General features: G+C 39.1%; 1 protein-coding gene across 5 annotated transcripts in view; it reads left to right on the forward strand.

Annotated features, from left to right (window-relative positions):
• Nucleotides 1-205: 205 nt before the first annotated feature.
• The window catches only part of esg2-a (enhancer of split groucho protein), a 90693-nt gene continuing 68734 nt past the window's right edge, over nt 206-22164 (forward strand). For 2 of the 5 annotated variants that reach the window (XM_041564343.1, XM_041564353.1), the window contains exons 1-4: nt 209-1185; nt 3822-3919; nt 4952-5015; nt 5232-5276. In XM_041564343.1, coding sequence (XP_041420277.1) covers nt 1138-1185; nt 3822-3919; nt 4952-5015; nt 5232-5276 — 255 coding nt within the window. In that variant the 5' untranslated portion in view covers nt 209-1137. Of the gene's footprint in view, nt 1186-3821; nt 3920-4951; nt 5016-5231; nt 5277-22164 lie in introns of all 5 variants that reach the window. The other 3 variants (XM_041564356.1, XM_041564350.1, XM_041564345.1) reach the window with 3 other exon arrangements.

Consider the following 22164-nt stretch of genomic DNA (forward strand, 5'->3'; position numbering starts at 1 on the left):
CAGAGAAGAATGAATCGGATTCGTTTTGGCCCCACGTGGGGAAAAGCAAGTGACAGGGGCGTGCTGCCCTAGTCTCATTGGCCAGACTGACAATGATGGGCATTGCTTGGGAGAGTGGCGATTAACGTTCCTATGCTTTCTATTGGTCAGGGAGGCTCCCGTCCGTGGCGTCCTTGGGCGGTACAACAGCGCTAAGCTTCATGGGAATTGCTGTTTATTTGCTCGCCTCTAAAGCGAACAGGAAAGATCGATGGACTACATCTCCCAGCAGGGCCAAGCGCTTTCCTCTCAATGTTGTGAATATGTATCAGAATGTTAATGATTTGCTGCTGCTAAATTTGGTCATAGAAGTCACCTACACAGATCGCGGTGTGGGAGCTGCTCGGAACGGCAGTCTGGCTGCCTGGTTTATTTGTTTCTACATTTTGTTACCATTCCTTGGATTGTCTGTCTAGTTCCGCCTCCTCTCCCCGCAACAAAAGTGCGCGGTTGTAGATCGGATGAGAGAGACGGAAGTGGCAAATCACCGGAGCTTGTCTGAAAGGAGAAAACGAGTGCGATAAGGTGGTGGGGGAAGAAGTAAGAGGTGTGCAAAGAGCAGCGAAAGAGGAAGAAGCCCCGCGGGAGGGATCAGCCTGACTGACTGTATCTGCCCGGGAACAAGTTGGTGTGAGTGCGGGGCGCACCGCGGGAAGGGACTCGGCGGAAAGTTGCAGTGAGAAGGCTAAGGCTGCTGCTTTGTTTGTTTCACGGGAGCCTGGCTTTGGATCTCGGCTCTTTTGGGGGCGCAAGGATTGTCCCCTGGGACAGGTTTCACGCGGTGGATCCCAGAGCGAGGGTGGAAAGATTCAGGCAGCCTGTCGGATAATGAGATTCCACGCGTGACAGTAGCTTCCTGTGGGATGTGTAAGGGTTCGCTCGGGGGAGCAGGTCTTGCCTGGGGCTGAGCACCATTAGCCTCGCTATTAACAGAGAGAGTCCGGGGCTCCAGCCTCACTGAGCAGCGCTATTAGCTGCATCTCAAGCCTCCACCCTCCCTTTGTGCTGGGGGCTCTCCCCGCTCGCCCCTCCCGTGGCCTCCTGCAATTAGTCCATGACCCTCCGTGCTCTGGCCCAGGAACCTCCCCAGCGGCTTGGATGATTCGAGACTTGAGCAAGATGTACCCCCAGACCAGGCACCCGGCGGTGAGTAGATGGACAACACACACACACACACAATCTGTCATCTTCATTTCCTCCTCTTCACCTCCAGCTGTGACTGAAGTGCAACTGCTTACTACTGGCTTTTGGGTGATGCTGGGAGTTGTAGTCTGATTACAGTGGAGTGAGTGTTGCATCTTCTTAACCCGTCTATCTTTCCCCCTCCAGTAAGCTTTGACAGCCCTGACTTGTATGTTATGATGCTAATAAAGCAGTTTAACAAGTTACTGCCTATTCCCCCCCCCAATCCTGTCTTGGAATTAATAATCCCCTTTCCGCCTTTACACTTGCACATAAGAGCTTTTGGCATCTACTCTTGTGTTTTTCTTCTCTTCTGTAGAACAACATGTCCGCATGCAGGGCTGCTTGGACTTGTGTTTGGGTAACTGCTAGGAAGCCACACAGATTGTTACTCCACTGCTCTACTGTTCAGTCCCCCTTTTTGTGACTTTCTAGCCTTTCTTTGTTCCCATCCTTTCATTTGCAGTGTGTGTGATTTGCAGTTACCTCATCTCCCAGCCGCGTGGTCCTTATTGCATCCCCAATCCCTCCCCTACTAGTAATTCCACCCCAGCCCTTAATTCCCTTCCTGTTTCCATGTGTTGGTGGGATCTTGTCTTCTTTCCCTTTGGAATCTACAACCTGTAGCCCTTCAGCTGTGTTGAACTACAACACCGCGCCCTGGGACACTATGTGCTCTGTGGGAGGGCTGCAGGTTGGACATGGAAAGTATAGACTGCACAGAAGTAAAACGTTGTTTTCTGGGCTACAATGCGACATTTCTTCTGTTATTAAAAGACCTCATTGATGAATGAGGCTCCATTGTAGTAAATAGGATAGTTGATGCGAGAGATGAATAAGCCATTATTTCAGTGGAAGTGACTCTCCCCCACACTGAGTGAGCTGTAACATTTGGTGATTGAAAGTCATTCAGCACCCCCCCCCCCCTTTTTTCACCTAGGACTCTGTGCTTCCCTCCCATGGTTATATTGGACAATGATTCCTCCCACCCCTCCTCTCTGTCTGTTATCTTTGGTTGTTTGCTTTTCCTCTCACATATTATTACACTGTGAGCTCCGGCTCATCATTGACGTGCACTCATTTAGCCTCCCTTTGCTTGCCTTGTGCTAGGCATGCAAATCTCTGTTTTCCTTCACTTCCAACCACCTATATTTTATGCAACTAATTAGCTTCATCATTCTAGCCCCAATAAAAATAGGAATTATAATAACACGCATACACACACAAGAAAATCTAAGTAAGAGAATGAACTTGACCTTTATCTATATTTTTATTGGTATTTACATTTATATTACTCTTCGTGCAACTGTCCCAGCCCCTCTTTTTATTTCTAAAGTTAAAAATCCTTGACACTAGCATTCAAGATTCTGATTCTTAGGAATTTAAAAAGGAACAGAGCTCCTAATGACACATCCCAAATTTAGCAAAACATGCTGTCAGTGTGGCTTATTGGCACTGGGACCCACTGTGTAATGTAATCGGGGGGTGGAGAGCAAAGCAATTTGTAGATGGATATTTAAGTAAGGCTCTGAGTGGGCACTTGCAAACATTGGATCCAGGCACATACCAGAACTGAGGCCCTGGTGCAAAGTGTTTATCTTCAGTTGGCCCATTCTCCCTCATTGGGCAATCAGAAGCATGTTGCACCTCATTATTTAGAAGTTGCGCAAAAAGGTCATACATTAATGACTATCATTTCTAAATACATCATGGAAACTCTGCAAAGACAGACAGTCGACTGATTTATCTCCACCCCAGTGATCTAATCATCTTTCTTCACTAAATGACCTTAGGAAAGAAAAATATGTGCTGGTGATGTGGCCATCTTCTCATAGGCACACTCAAAACAAATTTGCAGAGGAGCTGAAATAAGAGGAGAGAGCACATCTCTTGCCTGTTTGTGTGTATTTGGCATGTGACTTTAAAGTACTGATTCTCAATGGGCACATTATATCCTCCAGCCTTAGGCGCTGGTGCCAGATGAATCTCTGCTTTGTGGTTCAGTTTCTTTAAAGCAGTTTTTTTTTCTTCTCTAATACACTTTGACTTGAATGCTTCTCCCCCTTTTTCTTTAATAACGATTAAACTGAGACTATTTATTGCCTGCATTATGAATGTGCTATGATCCATGATCTTACATTTATATGTAGATCCCATTTCACAAATTATTTAACAATTTATTTTTAAGTGCAGTATTTACTGCTGTGTTTTTAATCATTATCTCTTCCGGACCGGTACAACACAGGCTCTGACAATACTTATAAGTAAACATTATCCTGAGCGTTGCACCTGCTTGAGAGCATTGGGCAACAAATGTGTTCATTGACTTTATAACGTTACAGTTGCAAAGAGCAATCAAGCACATAACACCTGTATGACACAGATGGCCTTTTATTCATTTATTGTATGATTGAGAAGCATGGCTTTTGTACCTGTAATCTTTTTACTCTTCGTGGACTTTGGTTTTGTGTTTAGACTATATTATGTGTGAGAGGGTGCATATTTATGCACATATATGGCTGACCGATACCATTCTGGGAAAAAAAAATACATGCTGCAGCTTGCTAGTTCCATAATTATTTTTTTTTTATTGTTTACAGGCTCCTCATCAGCCAGCACAGCCCTTCAAATTCACCATATCTGAGTCGTGTGATCGGATTAAGGAGGAGTTTCAGTTTTTACAGGCTCAATACCACAGGTAATACTGTTTACTTTAGCTGATCCTTGTATTTGCTTAGTCCTTGTTGTCAGTCTATTTTGTGTGCGTGTGTACATAAGGCGTTAACTGTTGAAAGGGTTTGGCTTCTTCCTATAGGAAATGCGAGTTAAAACACCTTCGCTCTTGAAAGCCAAATATGTGGCAGAGTATGCCTATTATCTCTGATTACAAGTATGTGCTTTTATAAACTGCTGAACTGTTACGACAATAGCACCAGTGCGCAGCTGAGGTTTACTTTGAGGTGATTTCACCTGTATGGATTACCTCCTTCACTGCTTAAGATCAGAGGTGAATGGTTTATAATGCTTACTGGTTCTGCAGTGTAAGCAAACATGATTAAGTACTATTTAGCAAATCACAGTAAGGATGCAATTCCTTTCCAGGTCAGTATGGAAAGCAATCACTTTTTAATACTGGAATATTTTCTAATGCCAAAGCTAATTAAAAAAAAAAAGGGTGGTATGGATGACCGTACATATTGTGGATTTTCTAATTGTAACATTATATTTATAGTCTGGAACAGGCTGTTGCTCACCAATTAGCACTGAACCACAATTCCCAACATTCTCTGAGAGCCCAAGTTGACTGAAGGCCCTGGCAACTGTGGGCCACACATTTAAACTTGCTTATATATATATATTTGTATTCTTTATGTAAATATGTGGTATTCTGTAATGTAGCTTGTTACTGCAAGTGGTGGGATGAAGGTTTTCTGTTTTTTAGTGCCAAAACATAGGATCACTTTAAAGACTATTTTGAATAGCATAATTCCTGAAGTAATTTAAAACACAATGCTGAGCGTGTTGTAACTGAAATGGTTAATGTATCCTGTTGGCTCTTTGTTCTCATGATCATACAATCATTTTTACCCTTTAGCAGATCCCGCTACTACTACTACTACTACTACTACTACTACTACTACTACAACTCCTGCTTTATTGATAGGTTGCATCATTTGCTGGTGTTAACTGAATTTTCACCTGAACATTTTTCTTTCATTGATTTGCACAGTTTAAAGCTGGAATGTGAAAAGCTGGCCAGCGAGAAGACAGAGATGCAGCGACATTATGTTATGGTAAGGAAGCTGCAAGATGGATGCAAAACTCTTCTTGCAATTTTGCTGCCTAAAATTCTGTCTGTCTTTATGCACGCTAAGCTTGAATCACTAGAGGCAAAATGCCAGATTATAGGTTAAAGTAATGGATATGTGGAATGCCCTTCTGTCAATTCATAACATTTCCAAGGCCTCTAGCACAGAGGTTATCTAATGGGTTATATCCATCTCTTCTAGTACTACGAGATGTCGTACGGGTTGAACATTGAGATGCACAAACAGGTATGCTCTCTTATCTCTGTTCCTTGTCAAAAACATGTTAAATGCAAAGTCCTTTCACATTCCTTTTAGCACTTTTTTTTTTCTTCTGGTGGATAACCTCAAGAATTTCTAAACAAAGCTTGAAAGGATTGTGTATAGGCTACCCATGTGAGTCATAGACAGTAGGCGGAGACCACATTCAACTTTTTTTTTTAATTCTTGAGAATTGTATATATTAACTTATGTTTTGCCATTGATGAAAGTTCTAAGAGCATATGTCCTATAGTGCAATACTATATGTGCGTGTGTGTGAATCATTAAATATGTTGTTCCAGTTGCTGCACAAAAAAAAAAAATAAAAATAAAAAAAAATATATATATATACATATATATATATATATATATATATATATATATATATATATATATATATATATATATATATATATATATATATATATATATATATATATATATATATATATATACATATACACGTGTGTGTGCGCATAATTTTTTATATTACCTGTTGTGCGTGTGTTTAAATTATCATTTTGTGCATGAAAAATGATTTTGTGTAAAGCGAGCTTCTTTTGTGTTCTTGCTTTGCGGTGGTTAAGTAGACACCCAGTTATGATTTTCTTCAGTCTGGTGGTTGAAGAATTATTTGCTTCCGGTCCAACTGAGAATTATGTTAATGTGAGATAGAGGATTGATTGGAAACAGGATTGATAAACTGATGCAAATGCCTAACTCTGTGCTAACTACTATGTTGAGGGTTGCATTTCCACTTTAATAGGGAACTTGTATATGTAATTATGATTTAAATAGAGGATTACGAAGGATTAGCCTTAATTAGAATATAATTTTCCATTACTGTCGTTTTTGTTCAAATTAGTAATGTAAACAACGCTGTAATACTTATGGACTTCATCAACTGCTGATGGCCCCAATGAATTGCTGCATCAGACCTGCTTAGTAATTATCAGGGTTTAAAAGGAATACTGGCTCTAAATGTTCTGTCACTGTTTGCTACCGGGAAATTAATTAGATGCTTTAGAGAGTTTAATGATTTAAGATTTAGTGGCTAATGTAACGTTGAAGCTTGTTTTTCCAAAATATGTTGCTAGTATTTTAATTTCTGAATATTATTCTGCATACATAACTCTGCATTTGATTAGATATATATTATGCCTTCACATTCACCCCCTCCTTCTAAAAGGAAAGCTACATAATCTCCCACCTACTCCAAAATTGATCTTTATTACAGCCCTCCTTAATGCAGATGTACACATAATCTGGCTGGCTGTTTATCACATTAGGAACTACAGCCAGCCCTAGTAAAACAACATACTTTACTGTATTTCCTTTTAATCTCCCCTTTCTCCTCCTTTCACAAAATCAAGAGGAGGTGGGGGGTGGAGATAGGGGGGTATATCTGTCTTTGTTTTCATTTACTAGACAGACGGCCTTGGTTCCTTTCAGGCGCTCATCCAGATGTACTTACTGGATACCCTTGTAATAGAAAGCAGGTTGTAATTCTGTGAAGTTGCCCTGCGGCATAATTGCACAGAGTGCTACAGATCGGGTTAGGCTTATTAGATTTATGCCTCTCCGGGTTCAAGAGCAGAGATCTCCAGAGACCTTGGAAGGACCCTAGTAATTGGTGGCCTTGCTATTTTAAACCTCCTGTGTGTTTGAAATGCATTTTATTCTCGTGTGCATCCCGTCTTGTTTTTCTTGGCCCTATTCAAGCAAGCTGATTTTTTTTTTTTTTTTGTTCCTTCTGTGGGATATTATTTCATTGGAACAGAAGATGAAGCCAGTGATTGAGGCAGAACTCTGTGACTTGGCAAATTGATGAAAGGATAAACACACACACTGCCTTAACTATGTGGGGTCGATGTTTCCAGCCTAGCCCTCCCCCTTGTTTTGTTGCTCATCATCAGTCATTCAATGTTGATTTTGATAGAAGACTATTAAAGCAAAACCTACGGGGAATTTGTCATTCTGAATAGAAAGCTAATGCAATTAGTACCAATTAAAGTACATTTAGTAAATTGGATTTAATCTTAATTAAGCCTGTGCAATGTTGCCAATTTTTAACAATTATGCTTGAGAACATAATTAATTTAAATTTTTGGTAACCGAGTAAATAGCGTTGCTTAAAATTTTTTACGGTATTTTGGGAAGATAACAATGTCCTTGTTGGCCTGGACAAACCAGCAGTGAATTGCAGGGGCTTTATGGGGGGCTGAAAGTTGCTTATTCTTCTGTCAAGGAAACACTTTTTCGAAAGGGCTATTCTATACAGCGCTAAAATAAAAGCAGAATGGGCATTATCTTGAGTTATAACCTTCAAGTTGGTATGTATGTATGTATGTATGTATATATAATATATATGTGCATAATTAATATTGTGTAAAATGTTTGTTTATATATATATATATATATATATATATATATATATATATATATATATATATATATATATATATATATATATATATATATATATATATATATATATATATAAATAAAACGGTCTTAGGCGGAGACCAAAACATTGGCCTGTCCTTCCTTTTAAATGGATAAATAAATATGGAAGAAAGGTCCACACTCGCAGGTCAATTTAAAGGTTTTTAATATATATATTAAAGTGTATGTATGTATGTATGTATGTATATTGACTTTTTTGTGCTCCATGCATGGATGTATCAAAAGATTTGACTCGACATTGAAGGAGTTAAGTGCAGCAGTATGGGTAGAAGTGAATCTGGGGCTCTCGGCAAGTAAATTTTATTGCTAGTCGTGGGCAACAGCCATTTTGAAGTGCTGCTGAAATATTAATTGAGCAGACATGAAAGGCCTCGGCAGTCTGATAGGATGTCATAATCGTAGCTGCAGTAGTCGATGGTAAATGATGATAAATGGCATTAGAATCCTTTTAGCAAGCTGTAATAACTTCAAGGAGGGAAGCAGTATGGATTTGCATTATATCTGATACCCTCTAGTACCAAGTGGATTGCCAATACTGCTTGTTTAGCATTTTCTAAGGGCAATAGGATATTGATTTTTGACTTACAAGGAATAGCTCAGTTTTCACCATTGAAAAGTATTGCAGGTTGTTAAGGAGAAATTGACTTGAAGAGGCCTGACTGCTGCCCATCATGGAGAAAATAAAGCAAAACTGCCGAAGCATGGTAGAGCAGTGAGATGGGCCCTCAGCAATTTGTTGCTATTAATTTACCATGCTCGACAGCAAATCAATCGGCATCTACTTCATCTGCAGGAGAAAATGCTGTCCAGGGCAGATAAAAGGCCCTGCGTGTAACAGTGAATAGAGTGGATTTTCCAAAAGGAGACTAAAGTTAATGTGTAAATAAGCGAAATCAAAGCTGCGGCTGTAGAAGAACCTGCTTTTAATTAGGTTTGGTCATTTTAGTGAGCTATTTTCTAGAATGCCATTGGCCTGCATTGCGTGAAAGATTTATAGTCCACGGAGGTTCCTTGTCCATTGCAAAGAAATTTACCTTGCATTTTGCAGTTTTTTCCTCTTTCATTTAATAACAGTGTTATTTTTCTCCCCTCTGTTCTGTTGGTATGGAGTATATATTTGTGGCATCTTTTTATCTTATCGGAGTGCGCATGTATTTTATCTTCGTCGTGTCTTTGTATAACTTATGTGTATATACATATTGCAGTACAAGCTCCATAAACAAAAATTAGATGCAAATTTCTTTCCTTGCATTCCTTTTATGCAATTTAAGATGCATGGTAATGCTGATATATACAGTACACATGTATACGGACATATAAATAAATGAATGTGATTTATAATTTTGAAAAACAGTTAACCAGAATTCACTGAAAAACAACATTTCCATTCCCCATAATGTAATTGCTGTCCCTGCTGTTAGAATAATACAAATCCATGTAATTGATGTTAAATTGATACTGTCATGGGAAAAAATTTTTTTTCTGAAACGCATCAGTTAATAGTGCTGCTCGAGCAGAATTCTGCACTGAAATCCATTTCTCAAAAGAGCAAACAGATTTTTTTATATTCAATTTTAAAATCTGACATGGGGCTAGACATTTTGTCAATTTCCCAGCTGCCCCCAGTCATGTGACTTGTGCCTGCACTTTAGGAGAGAAATGCTTTCTGGCAGGCTGCTGTTTTCCTTCTCAATGTAACTGAATGTATCTCAGTGGGACATGGGTTTTTACTATTGAGTGTTGTTCTTAGATCTACCAGGCAGCTGTTATCTTGTGTTAGGGAGCTGCTATCTGGTTACCTTCCCATTGTTCTTTTGTTTGGCTGCTGGGGAGGGAAAGGGAGGGGGTGATATCACTCTAACTTGCAGTACAGCAGTAAAGAGTGATTGAAGTTTATCAGAGCACAAGTCACATGACCAGGGGCAGCTGGGAAATTGACAATATGTCTAGCTCCATGTCAGATTTTAAAATTGAATATAAAAAAATCTGTTTGCTCTTTTGAGAAATGGATTTCAGTGCAGAATTCTGCTGGAGCAGCACTATTAACTGATTCATTAAAAAAAAAAAAAAATTTTTCACATGACAGTATCCCTTTAACTAAACACAGCATAAATCATTATTAAAATACATATACTGGGTTCCTTTGATTTTTTGATCGTTCATAGGCATGGTGCTCCAATATAGGGAAAGATCCCTTATCTAGATAAGGGGCACCCCAATAATTCTGGTTTATAAACTTTTATTTGTATCTAATACAAATGTATTATATATATATATTATATATATATATATATATATATATATATTCAGGTATTCTATTCATATAAGCGACAGTTATGTGATGCTTCAGGATGTATGTATGTTTTATGACTATAACTGCTATGTATTTAAAAATAAATGAATATGCAAATAATATCTATGTAAACCACTGCATTGTCAACATGTGTTACATATAAATAATGATCTAATAGTGGAGATTCCCTCTTCCATATAACACAGGAATGAGGCAGATCTATTCAGAATGATCATGTCAAATTAGAGGAACAGTAATGTAAAAAAAAGTGTTTTAAAGTTATAAAAATATAATACTGTGTTGCCCTGCTCTGGTAAAACTTCTGTGTTTGCTTCAGAAACACTACTATTGTTTATGTAAATAAACTGCTGTGTAGCAATGGAGGCAGCCATTCAAAGGAGAAAAGACTCAAGTTACACAGCAGATAATCTCTGTAGAACATAATGGTGTTATCTGTTATCCACTATTTAATCTGTGACATATAGACGTTTTTCAATTTTCATCATTGCTTCACAGCAGATTGTTTATATGAACTATAGTAGTGTTTCTGAAGCAAACAGGACAGTTTTACCAGTGCAGGGCAACAGTACATGATATTTTTATTCCTTTAAAACACTTACATTTTTTGGTATTACTGTTCCTTTAAGCTTGCTTCATAAAATATGCCTCTTAGCATGGAATTGCTTCAAAATTAAGCAAGGTAGCAAAATAGACTCTTTCGTCTCCCTTTTCTTTATCTATTTTTTTTTTTTACCGACTTTGGCTTATGACAGTGATAAAAGCGTTCACTCTGCCCATGAGGATATTTCCAAGCTGCACCTGTGGCTCTTTAATTAGCTTTGGTTGTTTAAGTTGTCCTGCTCTTGTTGATTTATTAGCTTTCTTATCCTTTTGAAATGAGTTACCAAGAGGCTGTTTGCCTCTAACTACACAGTAGAATAAAGCAATGTTTTGTTAGAAGTGTCAGGCTTCCATTTCCCATTCCATGCTTTTTCCCTCCCAAGTTATTTAATGATGGCATGCATCAGATTGCGTTGCTCTTTCACCAGGCATAGAGGCGAAAGAAGACATTGTGTACACATGCAAGTGAAACCTTCTACCAAGCGCCTTTTGTAATAATGCCATCGCCATATTCTGTCATCTGGCAAAAGAGGGTTTTGAAGTTGAGAGTTTCACTTCTGCTAGGGATTCCGAAAAGCTGATTTTGGTGTTTCCTGGAAAATAGGAGAAATGAAATTTGCTGCTGTTAGCTGTTGTATCTTTTACACTTCCACACACATTCTCACATACACTATGTACTCTTGGGCACGTACTTCATAAGTGATCTTGACGTTTCACATTGTGATGATATCTTACAGCTGAGAGTGCAAAAGGAACTTGAGAAATGAAACATATTTTCTCTATTGGTTGATCTTGCCTTAGTGCTGCAACACCATAGGTACAGGTATGGGACCTGTTATCCAGAATGCTCCGAACCTGGGGTTTTCTGGATAAAATATCTTTCGGTAATTTGGATCTTCATACCATAAGCCTACTAGGAAATCATGTAAACATTAAAGAAACCCAATAGGTTGTTTGTGAAAGTTCTTATTCATCCAGGTCATGCTGATTGGAGCAATGTAAGGAAAAAAGGCCTGGCACACGGAGCAAGTTAAACCGGGGTCCTACCCCTGGTGTGTTTATTGCATTAAACAACGTTTCGGAGGGCGTTCCCCCTTCATCGCCTGAGTGTGCGCGTGGTTTCTGTGTACCATGCTGATTGGAGCAACATTCCAGAGGATATATAGTGAAGCAAGATCCTATATACAAGTTATTCTGAATTGAGTAGGCCAGTTGGGATGACGTGAAACGTCTTCAAGAAAAAAAACAGCAAGTCCAGTTGATTTGACTTATTTCTATAGATAAACCCAATAGTTTTGCTTCCAATAAGGATTAATTAAATCTTAGTTTGGATCAAGTACAAGGTACTGTTTTATTATAACAGAGTAAAAGGAAACCATTTTTAAAAATTTGGATAAAATGGAGTCTATGTGCCTCTCCGTAATTTTGAGCTTTCTGGATAATGGATCCCATACCTGTATAGTTAGCATAACACTACATACTGTATAACCATGTTGACTGGAACAAATTCATAGTTCACTTTGATATGAACCAGTGATATGTGCTCCAGCAGCACTAAGCTAGTGCTCAGAATTAGATGCCATATTTAATAGCAGCTGCAACTCAGTGTGCTAAAAGGAAAAGCTAAAATTAAGTAAGTGTTATCAGAAAGGTCTATATAAATACACCAGTAAACCCTCAAAGAAACACTGCATTTCTTTCCTTCTATTGTGTATACATGGGTTTATGTATTAAACTTCCCATCTTCAGCATAAACCTCCAGGGCTAGGGCTTAAGCATGCTCAGTTTGCTTCTCTCTCCCTTTCCCCCCTCCCTGCTGTAATCTGAGCTCAGAGCTGAGGGAGCAGGGAGAGACTCAGGCAGGAAGTGATTTCACAACAAGCTAATATTGCAGCTACTATCCTAAACAAAGAGAGAGCTTCCAGAGCTGTTTATTCCGGTATGGTAAAGCATTCTACAGAATAAATATAGTGTTATAGCTTGCACTATTGTCGCTAATCTTTTAGCAATAAATTGCGCTGTTGAATTGATTCACTTAAATACCTAAATGAAAAAAGAAAAAATCCCGATAGTGTATTATCCTTGTGTTAAGGGTAACTTCCGCTTCAGGAATTACTCACATATAGTTGTCGGGTTTTGCGCATTGGAGTTACTAGCGGCTGTGTCCTTGTCCTAGTCGGTTGGAATCCTGTAGCGGTAACCTAACTGGAAGAAATCTGGGATAGTGCAGAATCGCCGGTAATTGAGTAGAGAAGGGTGAGAGTTCTGCTTACCGGAAGGATTGTTAAACGAGAGTGTTGAAGACGGATGTATGTAATTCAGTGCTGCAGTCCTCTTTTATCACTGTGCCGGTCGGGTGGTGGGAAATACGCCGGTTTTAGTCACTATAGAGGCGGAAGGCTCATGTTGCAGACAGCTGTTGTAATTTCTGCCGTATGGTGGTGCTTCCGGAAATGCGGCTCTTTTCCTCGTGGCAAACGCCGCAACTTACTTGCTGCTTTCGGCACTATATTTATTCTGTAGAGCCTTCCGCCGCTATAGTGAATAAAACCAGCGTATTTCCCACCACCCGACCGGCATAGTGATAAAAGAGGACTGCAGCACTGAATTACATCCATCCGTCTTCAACACGCTCATTTAACAATCCTTCCGGTCAGCAGAACTCTCACCCTTTACTACTCACTTACCGGCGATTCTGCACTATCCCAGATTTTTTCCCGTTAGGTTACCGCTACAGAAATCCAACCGACTAGGACAAGGACACAGCCGCTAGTAACTCCATTGCGCAAAACCCGACAACTATATGTGAGTAATTTATAAAGCGGAAGTTACCCTTAACACAAGGATAATACACTATCGGGATTTTTTCATTTAGGTATTTAAGTGAATCAATACAACAGTGCACTGTCTCCTGCTCAATTTCCTGTCACATACAAGTGGGCCTGTGGATCCACTGTATTAACGGTGCAGCTCTAAACCCCTGTCATTTACAAGCGCGGTCCTCTATCTCTTCAACCCTTTAGCAATAAATGCTTCGGTAGCTTTCCTTCTCCTTTAAAGGAGAAGGAAAGGTCTTTTTACTTGGGGGGTGCCAAAAGTTAGGCACCCCCATGTGATCGCATGTACTTACCTGAAACCCTGTGCCGGGGCACCTATTAGGAGAAAACTGCACCGGCTCGGGATCCTTCCAGTGAGCACCACTGAATGATTGTCTTCTGGCTTCTTCTTTTTCTTGCGGCTGAACATGCTCTGTAGCGCAAAAAGCCGAACTTTTAACGCAAAGCCGGCTATTTCATTCTTCTGCGCCTACGTCTGCCCTGGGAAATTTGAAGAAAGAAGAAGCCGGATAATCGATCCGTGGTGCTTGCTGGAAGGATCTTAGGTTCTCCTTTAACTTCCTGCTTCATAATTTGTTAATTTGTCTGAATTTAACCAATATAAATTACTAACTTATTAGTGGCGATATTGAGGTCCTGGCTGTCTGACGTGTCTAAAAATCAGATAGGTATCAGCAGTTTTGAAAATCAAGTAGGGCCTAGATTATATAAGTACACTGGTATTGTCCTCTCCAGATGGCTCTTTGTAGGCCAGATTTATGACCTGATTATTGGCCGCTGGATCTTTTAAGCCAGATTTGGCATAGTGTGTTTGTGTCCGAATAAGATCTTACTATATAATCTATAGAACAGGAAGTTTAGGTACTTTCTCTATATAAACCCCATTGATATAATGATTGTGTCCTTGTTTTTTCCCAACTTGCGTGAAAGAGAAAACATGTTGTAGCCTCAGAGTGCCTATGCGTTCTTTCATAAAAAATTGTCATTTCTAAACAGACTGATAAGAGACTTTTTTTTTTTTTCCTGCGATTTATTAATTTAAATGCCTTTTCACTCTGCTTGAATGAAAAGCCACCAAATTAACTGGTTGAAAAAGAACACCCCAGCCATCTTTTTCTGGCAGTGTGCTCATAATGCAAGTGCAAATAGCAAGTAGTGATTATCTCAAAACAAGTTTGTAAATGAGTAGTTCACCAACTCTAGAGCTCTGTCATTGATATGCTGGCAACTTTCTTGGGTAAACATAATAGCTGTAATCTGTGTCTAATTGTCAGCTCAAAGCTATAATATTGTTAACAAAAATTATACATTGATGTTCCTCTGAAATAAAAGTGTGCTATTGCCTGGAATTCTGACAATATCCGCAGATTAGTTTTATTCTTGTAGTATAAGAGCTATAGAAAAACAGCACTGGAAAATTTAAGAGACCCAGACAAGACTGTTTACTGCATTTTGGTAAACCAGAGTATTACTCAGTGGCTTTAAGCCACATCCATTAAACTCTGCAGAACTGTGGGTTTGCAGTCTACAGCAACCAAGCAAAACATGTTGTGTCTTCAGTGCCTGGTTTCTGTTCCTTCTTTTTTTTTTTCACTACTTATATTTTTTTTTTTTTTTTTTTTTTTAGAGCGAAACCAATCTTATAAGGGGGCAGCCAGCAGATATCTTTAGCTATAATATTAATGTCAATTATTCGATAGAACCATAGTGAGCAGTTGTGTTCGATTGTTACTTTGGTAGGTGAGCAACCAATGTGCTGGTTAGATGACTGTCTAGAAATGTGGCCGTCTGCATTTCTGAGCAACAGTAGACAGGTATATGATGCACCCAGGTTTGCGGGTGACTGCAATTTTATTAAATGGTGGGGGGGGGGGGGTCTTTGCAAGGCAACAGTACATGATTTTTCATTATTTTAAAACACTTACATTTTTTGATGTTACTGTTCCTTTAAGGGGGTGGTTCACCTTTAAGTGAACTATTAGTATGTGCAAGAATGTCCTGTTCTTAGCAACTTTGCAATTGGTGTGGTTGGTCACGAGTTTTACTTTTAAATTATTTGCATTCCTCTTCTGCATTTTTCCAGCTCTCAAATGGTTTCACTGACCCCCTAGCAGCAAAAAAAGAATAATGGCAAATTCTATGTTACTTTTCAATTGGATATCTTTATTTATTTTGTATTGTTTTTTCATTATTTGCCTTTCTTCTGACTCTTTACAATTTTCAAATGGGGGTCACTGACCCCATCCTAAAAACAAAATGCTTTGTAAGTCTACACATTTATAGTTATTGCTACTTTTTAAGGCCCTCTCCAATTCATATTCCAGTCTCTTATTCAAATCAATGCATGGTTTCTAGATAATTTGGACCCTAGCTTCAGGATTGCTGAAATTGCAAACTGAAGAGCTGCTGAATAAAAGGCTAAATAACACCAAAACCATAAATAATGAAAAATGAAACCCAATTGCATATTGTCTCAGAATATCAGTCTCTACAGCATACTAAAAGTTATTTAAACAACCCCTTTAAAAGACCAGTAACATAAAAAAATTGTTTTTAAAGAAATCGTTTTTACTTAAAGGGATACTATCATGGGAAATTTTTTTTTTCCCAAAATGAATCCGTTAATAGTGCTTCTCCAGCAGAATTCTGCACTGAAATCCATTTCTTAAAAGAGGAAACAGATTCTTTTATATTCAATTTTGAAATCTGACATGGGGCTAGACATATTGTCAATTTCCCAGCTGCCCCAAGTCATGTGACTTGTGCTCTGATAAACTTCAATCACTCTTTACTGCTGTACTGCAAATTGGAGTGATATCACCCCTCCCTTTCCCCCCCAGCAGCCAAACAAAAGAACAATGGGAAGGTAACCAGATAGCAGCTCCCTAACATAAGATAACAGCTGCCTGGTAAATCTAAGAAAAACACTCAATAGTAAAAACCCATGTCCTACTGATACACATTCAGTTGAATTGAGAAGGAAAAACAACAGCCTGCCAGAAAGCATTTCTCTCTTAAAGTGCAGGCAGGCACAAGTCACATGACCGAGGGCAGCTGGGAAATTGGCAAAATGTCTAGCTCCATGTCAGAATTTAAAATTGAATACAAAAAAATCAGTGTGCTCTTTTGAGAAATGGATTTCAGTGCAGAATTCTGCTGGAGAAGCACTATTAACTGATCCTTTTTGAATTTTTTTTTCCCCATGACAGTATCCCTTTAAACAAAAAAATCACCAGGGCAGGTTTATCTTTAAATGCACAAAATCTTTATTAAGACAGGGCAACGATCCATCGCGCATCGCTTGATTTCTCCTCCCTGCCTTCTATAGGAGAGCCAGGGAGGAGAAATCGAGCACTTCACGATGGATCGTCACCCTGACGCCATTCCTGAAGAGGAGTGCAAGCAGAGAATCAGTAAGTAATTTCTTAATAAAGACATTGCGCAGTTAAAGTTTAAAATGTTTTTTTTCGTTAAGTAAAAACAATTTTTTTAAAAAAAAAAAAGTTTCATGTTAATGGTCCTTTAATTGGGTTGAGCTCTTCTTACTGGAAGGATCATAAAATATAGTTTAAAAGTCATCTAAAACAAACCAACAAACTGGATTTTTCTTTTATTAGGGCATGCTGTATTACATGATCATCCCACAGACAGTTTCCAGTTCCAGTAATTTCTCTTGGCCTGTTTAGATTTAAATTACATGTTTCTTAATTACCTTCTTCTCCAGGGCAGAAGTGTTGTGCTTTGTATTTCCCTGGGTGCAGGGTTGTGATTCACATGCAGCATGGGTGGTTGTTACCTAAGCTCCATAGGGTTGCTTTGGGACAAGCTGCATCAGCCATTTGCTTTAGTATAATTAGACACTATCCTTTTTTGAAAACATTACTTCATGGGAACAAGCCAGTAGTTGGTTATGCCCTAGTGCAAGGTGACACTTTATTTCTGTACTTCTACTTAAATAAAAGAACTCTAAACCTTGTTAAATAAATTCCACTGATCTGTGTGCTAAAAATATAATGTCTTGGTTTTTTTTTGGTAATAAATGAACTTCTGTCTAGTAAGAACAGAACATTTCTTTTTACTTTTTCCTGTGTTGCCCCCTCTTGCTCCCTAAAGTACCTGTGATAACACATTAGACTTCTTCATACTTCAGTGTTCAGCTAATTTGACCTTGCATTAGGAAGTCTGGCACAGAACTCTTTAAGTTCTCAACCTTCATATTGCAGTATATTACCCTCTCAATCATTCTTAACCTTTGGAGCAATATTAAAGTATTGTTACCATAGCATCAAGGATGTGCTTGGGATAATAAAGATGAAAGTCTTTTGATACAAATGTGAAAAAAGTGTAAATGTAAAAATTGGGAGGTTGGAAGCACTTGATTTCTAAAAAATCTCCAATACATCATTCGCGCAAGGATAATTGACTTCTCTAGCAAACATGCTTCTTTGTCAACAGGTTAATAAATGTGTACATAATGTTCCTTGCTCCCCCACCCCCAAGAGCTTTTGGAAATAGGTGCAAGGATTTATGTTTAGAAGCAATTGGTATGCAAGTTGTGCCTTTTTTTTTTTTTTTTTATCAAAAAATAATGTTTTAAAGTAATGGAAATATCATGTACTGTTGCCCTGCACTGGTAAAACTGATCTGTTTGCTTCAGAAACACTGCTATAGTTCATATAAATAAGCTGCTGTGCAGCAATGGCGCAATTTGAAAAAAGGCTAAATGGCACAGTTTAAATAATGGATAACAGAGAACACCATTATGTTCTACAGAGTTTATCTGCTGTGCAACATGAGCCTTTTCTCCTTTGAATGGCTGCCCCCATTGCTACACAGCAGATATATATATATATATATATATAAACAATAGTAGTGTTTCTGCAACAAACACAGCAGTTTTACCAGTGCAGGGCAACACTGCATTATATTTTAATTTCAATTTTTTTATTTTACTGTTCCTTTAGGAGTCACATGAGTGGCCCTTGGTCACCTACATAGACATCTGTGACAAACTATTATAAAGAAAGACGCTAGAATATGGATGCAAGGGGCAGAGGTTCTTTAATGGACTCTTGTGTAGGAGAGTATGGTTTCTGAACTGTACTGCTAACAAAGATGCCAACGATGCACCAGTCTCAACGCAGAGGAGCTGTGTCCTATGTATTGGCCTTTTCATGGATGCAGTTTTTGCGCTGACAGATTATAAATGAGCTGTATGACTGTGCCAGTAATGTTTGGCTAATTTTACACAGATTGTTTAGCCTAATGTCATTCAGGGTGGCATCTGTAGTGAAGGCAAGCCCACAAACCTATGAAACTTCCTTCCTCACTTTTCTAAGCTCCTTTTAAAATCTGCTAGAATTAGCATTAACTGCTTCCATTGTGTATCTTCCCATGCCTTTATTGACTAAATATGTGCCTGGCCCAACTAGAAACATTGTGGCTTTTTTTTTTCTTTTTTCTAAGTGCATGTGTATGCTTCTCTGTATCTATTTACAAATTTAGTCAGTTATCCAAAATAATATTCCAAGTTATACCATAAATTCTGCTAAACATCAGTCCTGTTTATATGCAGCACACTGTCTGCTGCATATATACAGTATACATATTGTAACTTACATGGTACAAGCACACGGATGTGGGTTTCCACCAGGTAATCAAGATTCCAAACTAAATACAGGCTTCTGATTAAACTGACCATAGTGAATGTTATAGAATATAAGCCGTGTATGAGAGTTTACAATATTCATTGAAAACATGGTTATACACTTCATTATTTTTTTATATTTAATGGGGATAGTTCAACTTAAAATGGATCTGGTTAAATTATACTAATATTTTGACAATTTGCAATTAGTTGCAAGGCTTTAACAGGCAGCAGACACAAAAAATAAGTGAGAACAGTCCATGAGCTTTTCTTTTTGCTTGCTGGATACAGTTACAATAACAACAATAGAAATAAAAAATAGAAATAAAATAGAAATGCTAATAAAGTAAAAATCATGCCAAAAATTAAATTAGAAATTTGCTTAGGATAGGTCCATCTGTAACATACTAAATGTAAAAGGCTGACTTCCACTTTAACATTACATTCATTGTATTTCAGCAGTGCTGAATTTCTGGTCTAAAAATGGTTATTTCTGAAAACATAATGGCCTTAGTCAGATTTAATCTTTTTTTTTGTTCGTAGTCTGCGACGTTTGGAAACTTTTGAACCTGTGAATATGGCAACATACTTTTTCAACATATACGCAAGATCTTATATTGTGTGAACTCAGGGCTGGTCCTATCACATGTGGGGCCCAATTGGGACCATGTTGGCGGGGCCCCTAGACAAAGTGTTGCTGGCTACTGACACACCAAGTATTTAGGAAAATAAGGGCATACAGGCACAAAATAGAAAGGAAAGGGGCAGACAAGGTAACATAATAGGGGCACACAGGGTAAGAGAGAGAGGGAGGAAATAGGAGAGTGGACTGGGCCAATTAGTTTGGGGCTGGGCCGATTCAGCTTGGGAGCAGGCTTGGTTGGATTGGGGGCAGGCAGGGCCTAGCAAGGTTGGAGGAAAGCTGGGCCTATGAGAGTTGGGGGCAGGCTAGACCTATGGATTTGGGGATGGGCTGGACTCTCAAAGTTGGGGGCAGGCCAGGCAGCATCATGTGCTGAGGGAAATATTATCTGTGCTGCCCTGTGGTGCGGGGCCCCCCAGAGGTGCGGGGCCCAATTGGGCCCAATTGGTCCAATTGGCCTAAGGCCGGCCCTGTGTGAACTGACCTAGAAGTAATGGGTTAAAATAATGTTTATCTCTTCAGCAGAAGTTTAATAAGTTGCATTCTTTTGGAATGTGACACCTAAATCTAAATTAACAGTGAAGGCTGGTAATGTGTGTGCACAAAGTGTCAATGTGAATTCTCAGTGCTAAATATTTGAGTGATTATGCAGCTCAGAGCAACAACAAACATCATTTAACAGTGGTTGTTTTATAAAGTATAAAACAGTATAGTATATAAATAAACCACATTTATTTTTACACTTTTATACACGCACACACTTTCACATTTTTGATCATGGGCAGTAACCGATAGCAACCAATCGGTTATTAGCTTTTTTTTTTTTTTTTTAAGCCAACTGCAGGTTGAACAATGAAAAGCAAAGCTTATATTGGTTGTCATGGGTTATGCCCAGGTGCAAACTTGCACATTGTAATAATTGAGCCTCAGATACATAATACTTACAGGTAAAGCTGACTTTAAAGGGATACTGTCACGGGAAAACATGTTTTTCCAAACGCATTCGTTATTAGTGCTACTCCACTAGACTTCTGCACTGAAATCCAATTCTCAAAAGAGCAAACAGATTTTTTTATTTTCAATTTTGAAATATGACATGGGGCTAGACATAATGTCAGTTTCCCAGTGTCTGCACTTTAGGGTTAGTTCACACTCGGCGCTGCGTTTTCAGAAGTCACCCGAAGTTGCCTCACGAGGAAACTTCGGGCAACTTTGGAAAATGAAGCGCCACGTGTGCTTTATCGCAGGTCGACTTTTCATTATAGCAAATGGTTATGACACGCAGAGACATTTCGGGGAGATTGTCACCCAGAAGAAAAAGGTAATTAGTTGCCAGGCGACAATCTCCCCAAATCTCCTCGTGTCAACTAACCCTTAGGATGGAACTACTTTCTGGCAGGTTGTTATTTCTCCTACTTCATGTAACTGAATCAGTCTCAGTGGGACGTGGCTTTTACTATTAGGGTAGGGACACACTGGGCGATTTGGGGAGTTTTAGTCGCCTGGCGACTAATCGCCGCGACTTTTCTCCCCGAATGCCTCCCCTCGCTCTGCGCCTGGCTAAAATGAAAAATCGCCTGCGCTAATCACACGCGGCGATTCGTTTTCCGAAATCGCGCGAAGTTGCCTCACGAGGAAACTTCGGGCGACTTCGGAAAACGAATCGCCGCGTGTGATTAGCGCAGGCGATTTTTCATTTTAGCCAGGCGCAGAGCGAGGGGAGGCATTCGGGGAGAAAAGTCGCGGCGATTAGTCGCCAGGCGACTAAAACTCCCCAAATCGCCCAGTGTGTCCCTACCCTTAAGTGTTGTTTTAAGATCTACCAGGGAGCTGTTATCTTGTGTTAGGGAGCTGCTATCTGGTTACCTTCCCATTGTTCTTTTGTTAGGCTGCTGGGGAGGGGAAGGGAAGGGAGGGGGTAATATCACCCCTAATTGCAGTACTGCAGTAAAGAGTGACTGAAGTTTATCAGAGCACAAGTCACATGACTAGGGCAGCTGGGAAACTGACAATATGTCTAGCCCCATGTCAGATTAAATTGAATATAGAAAAATCTGTTTGGTCTTTTGAAAATTTGATTTCAGTGCAGAATTCTGCTGGAGCAGCATTATTTACTGATGTGTTTTGAAAAAAAATGTTTTCCCATGACAGTATCCCTTTAACTTCTCCACCACTTGTGGCAGTTTTCTTTTCCTCCTTCTAATTTCATTCCCATATTCTCTTAGTAACCACTCCTAACATTTTTCTCTCCATGTGCTGCTTTATACTTCAAACTATATCATGTCACAGTTGACCTGTCCAAACTGAGAATTTCATCTGTTTAGGAACCTTTTTGGTGGTTGCATGGTGAAACAGCAGATGAGGAAATG

The sequence above is a fragment of the Xenopus laevis genome, chromosome 1L (genome assembly GCF_017654675.1).
Source record: "Xenopus laevis strain J_2021 chromosome 1L, Xenopus_laevis_v10.1, whole genome shotgun sequence".
NCBI lineage: Eukaryota > Metazoa > Chordata > Amphibia > Anura > Pipidae > Xenopus > Xenopus laevis.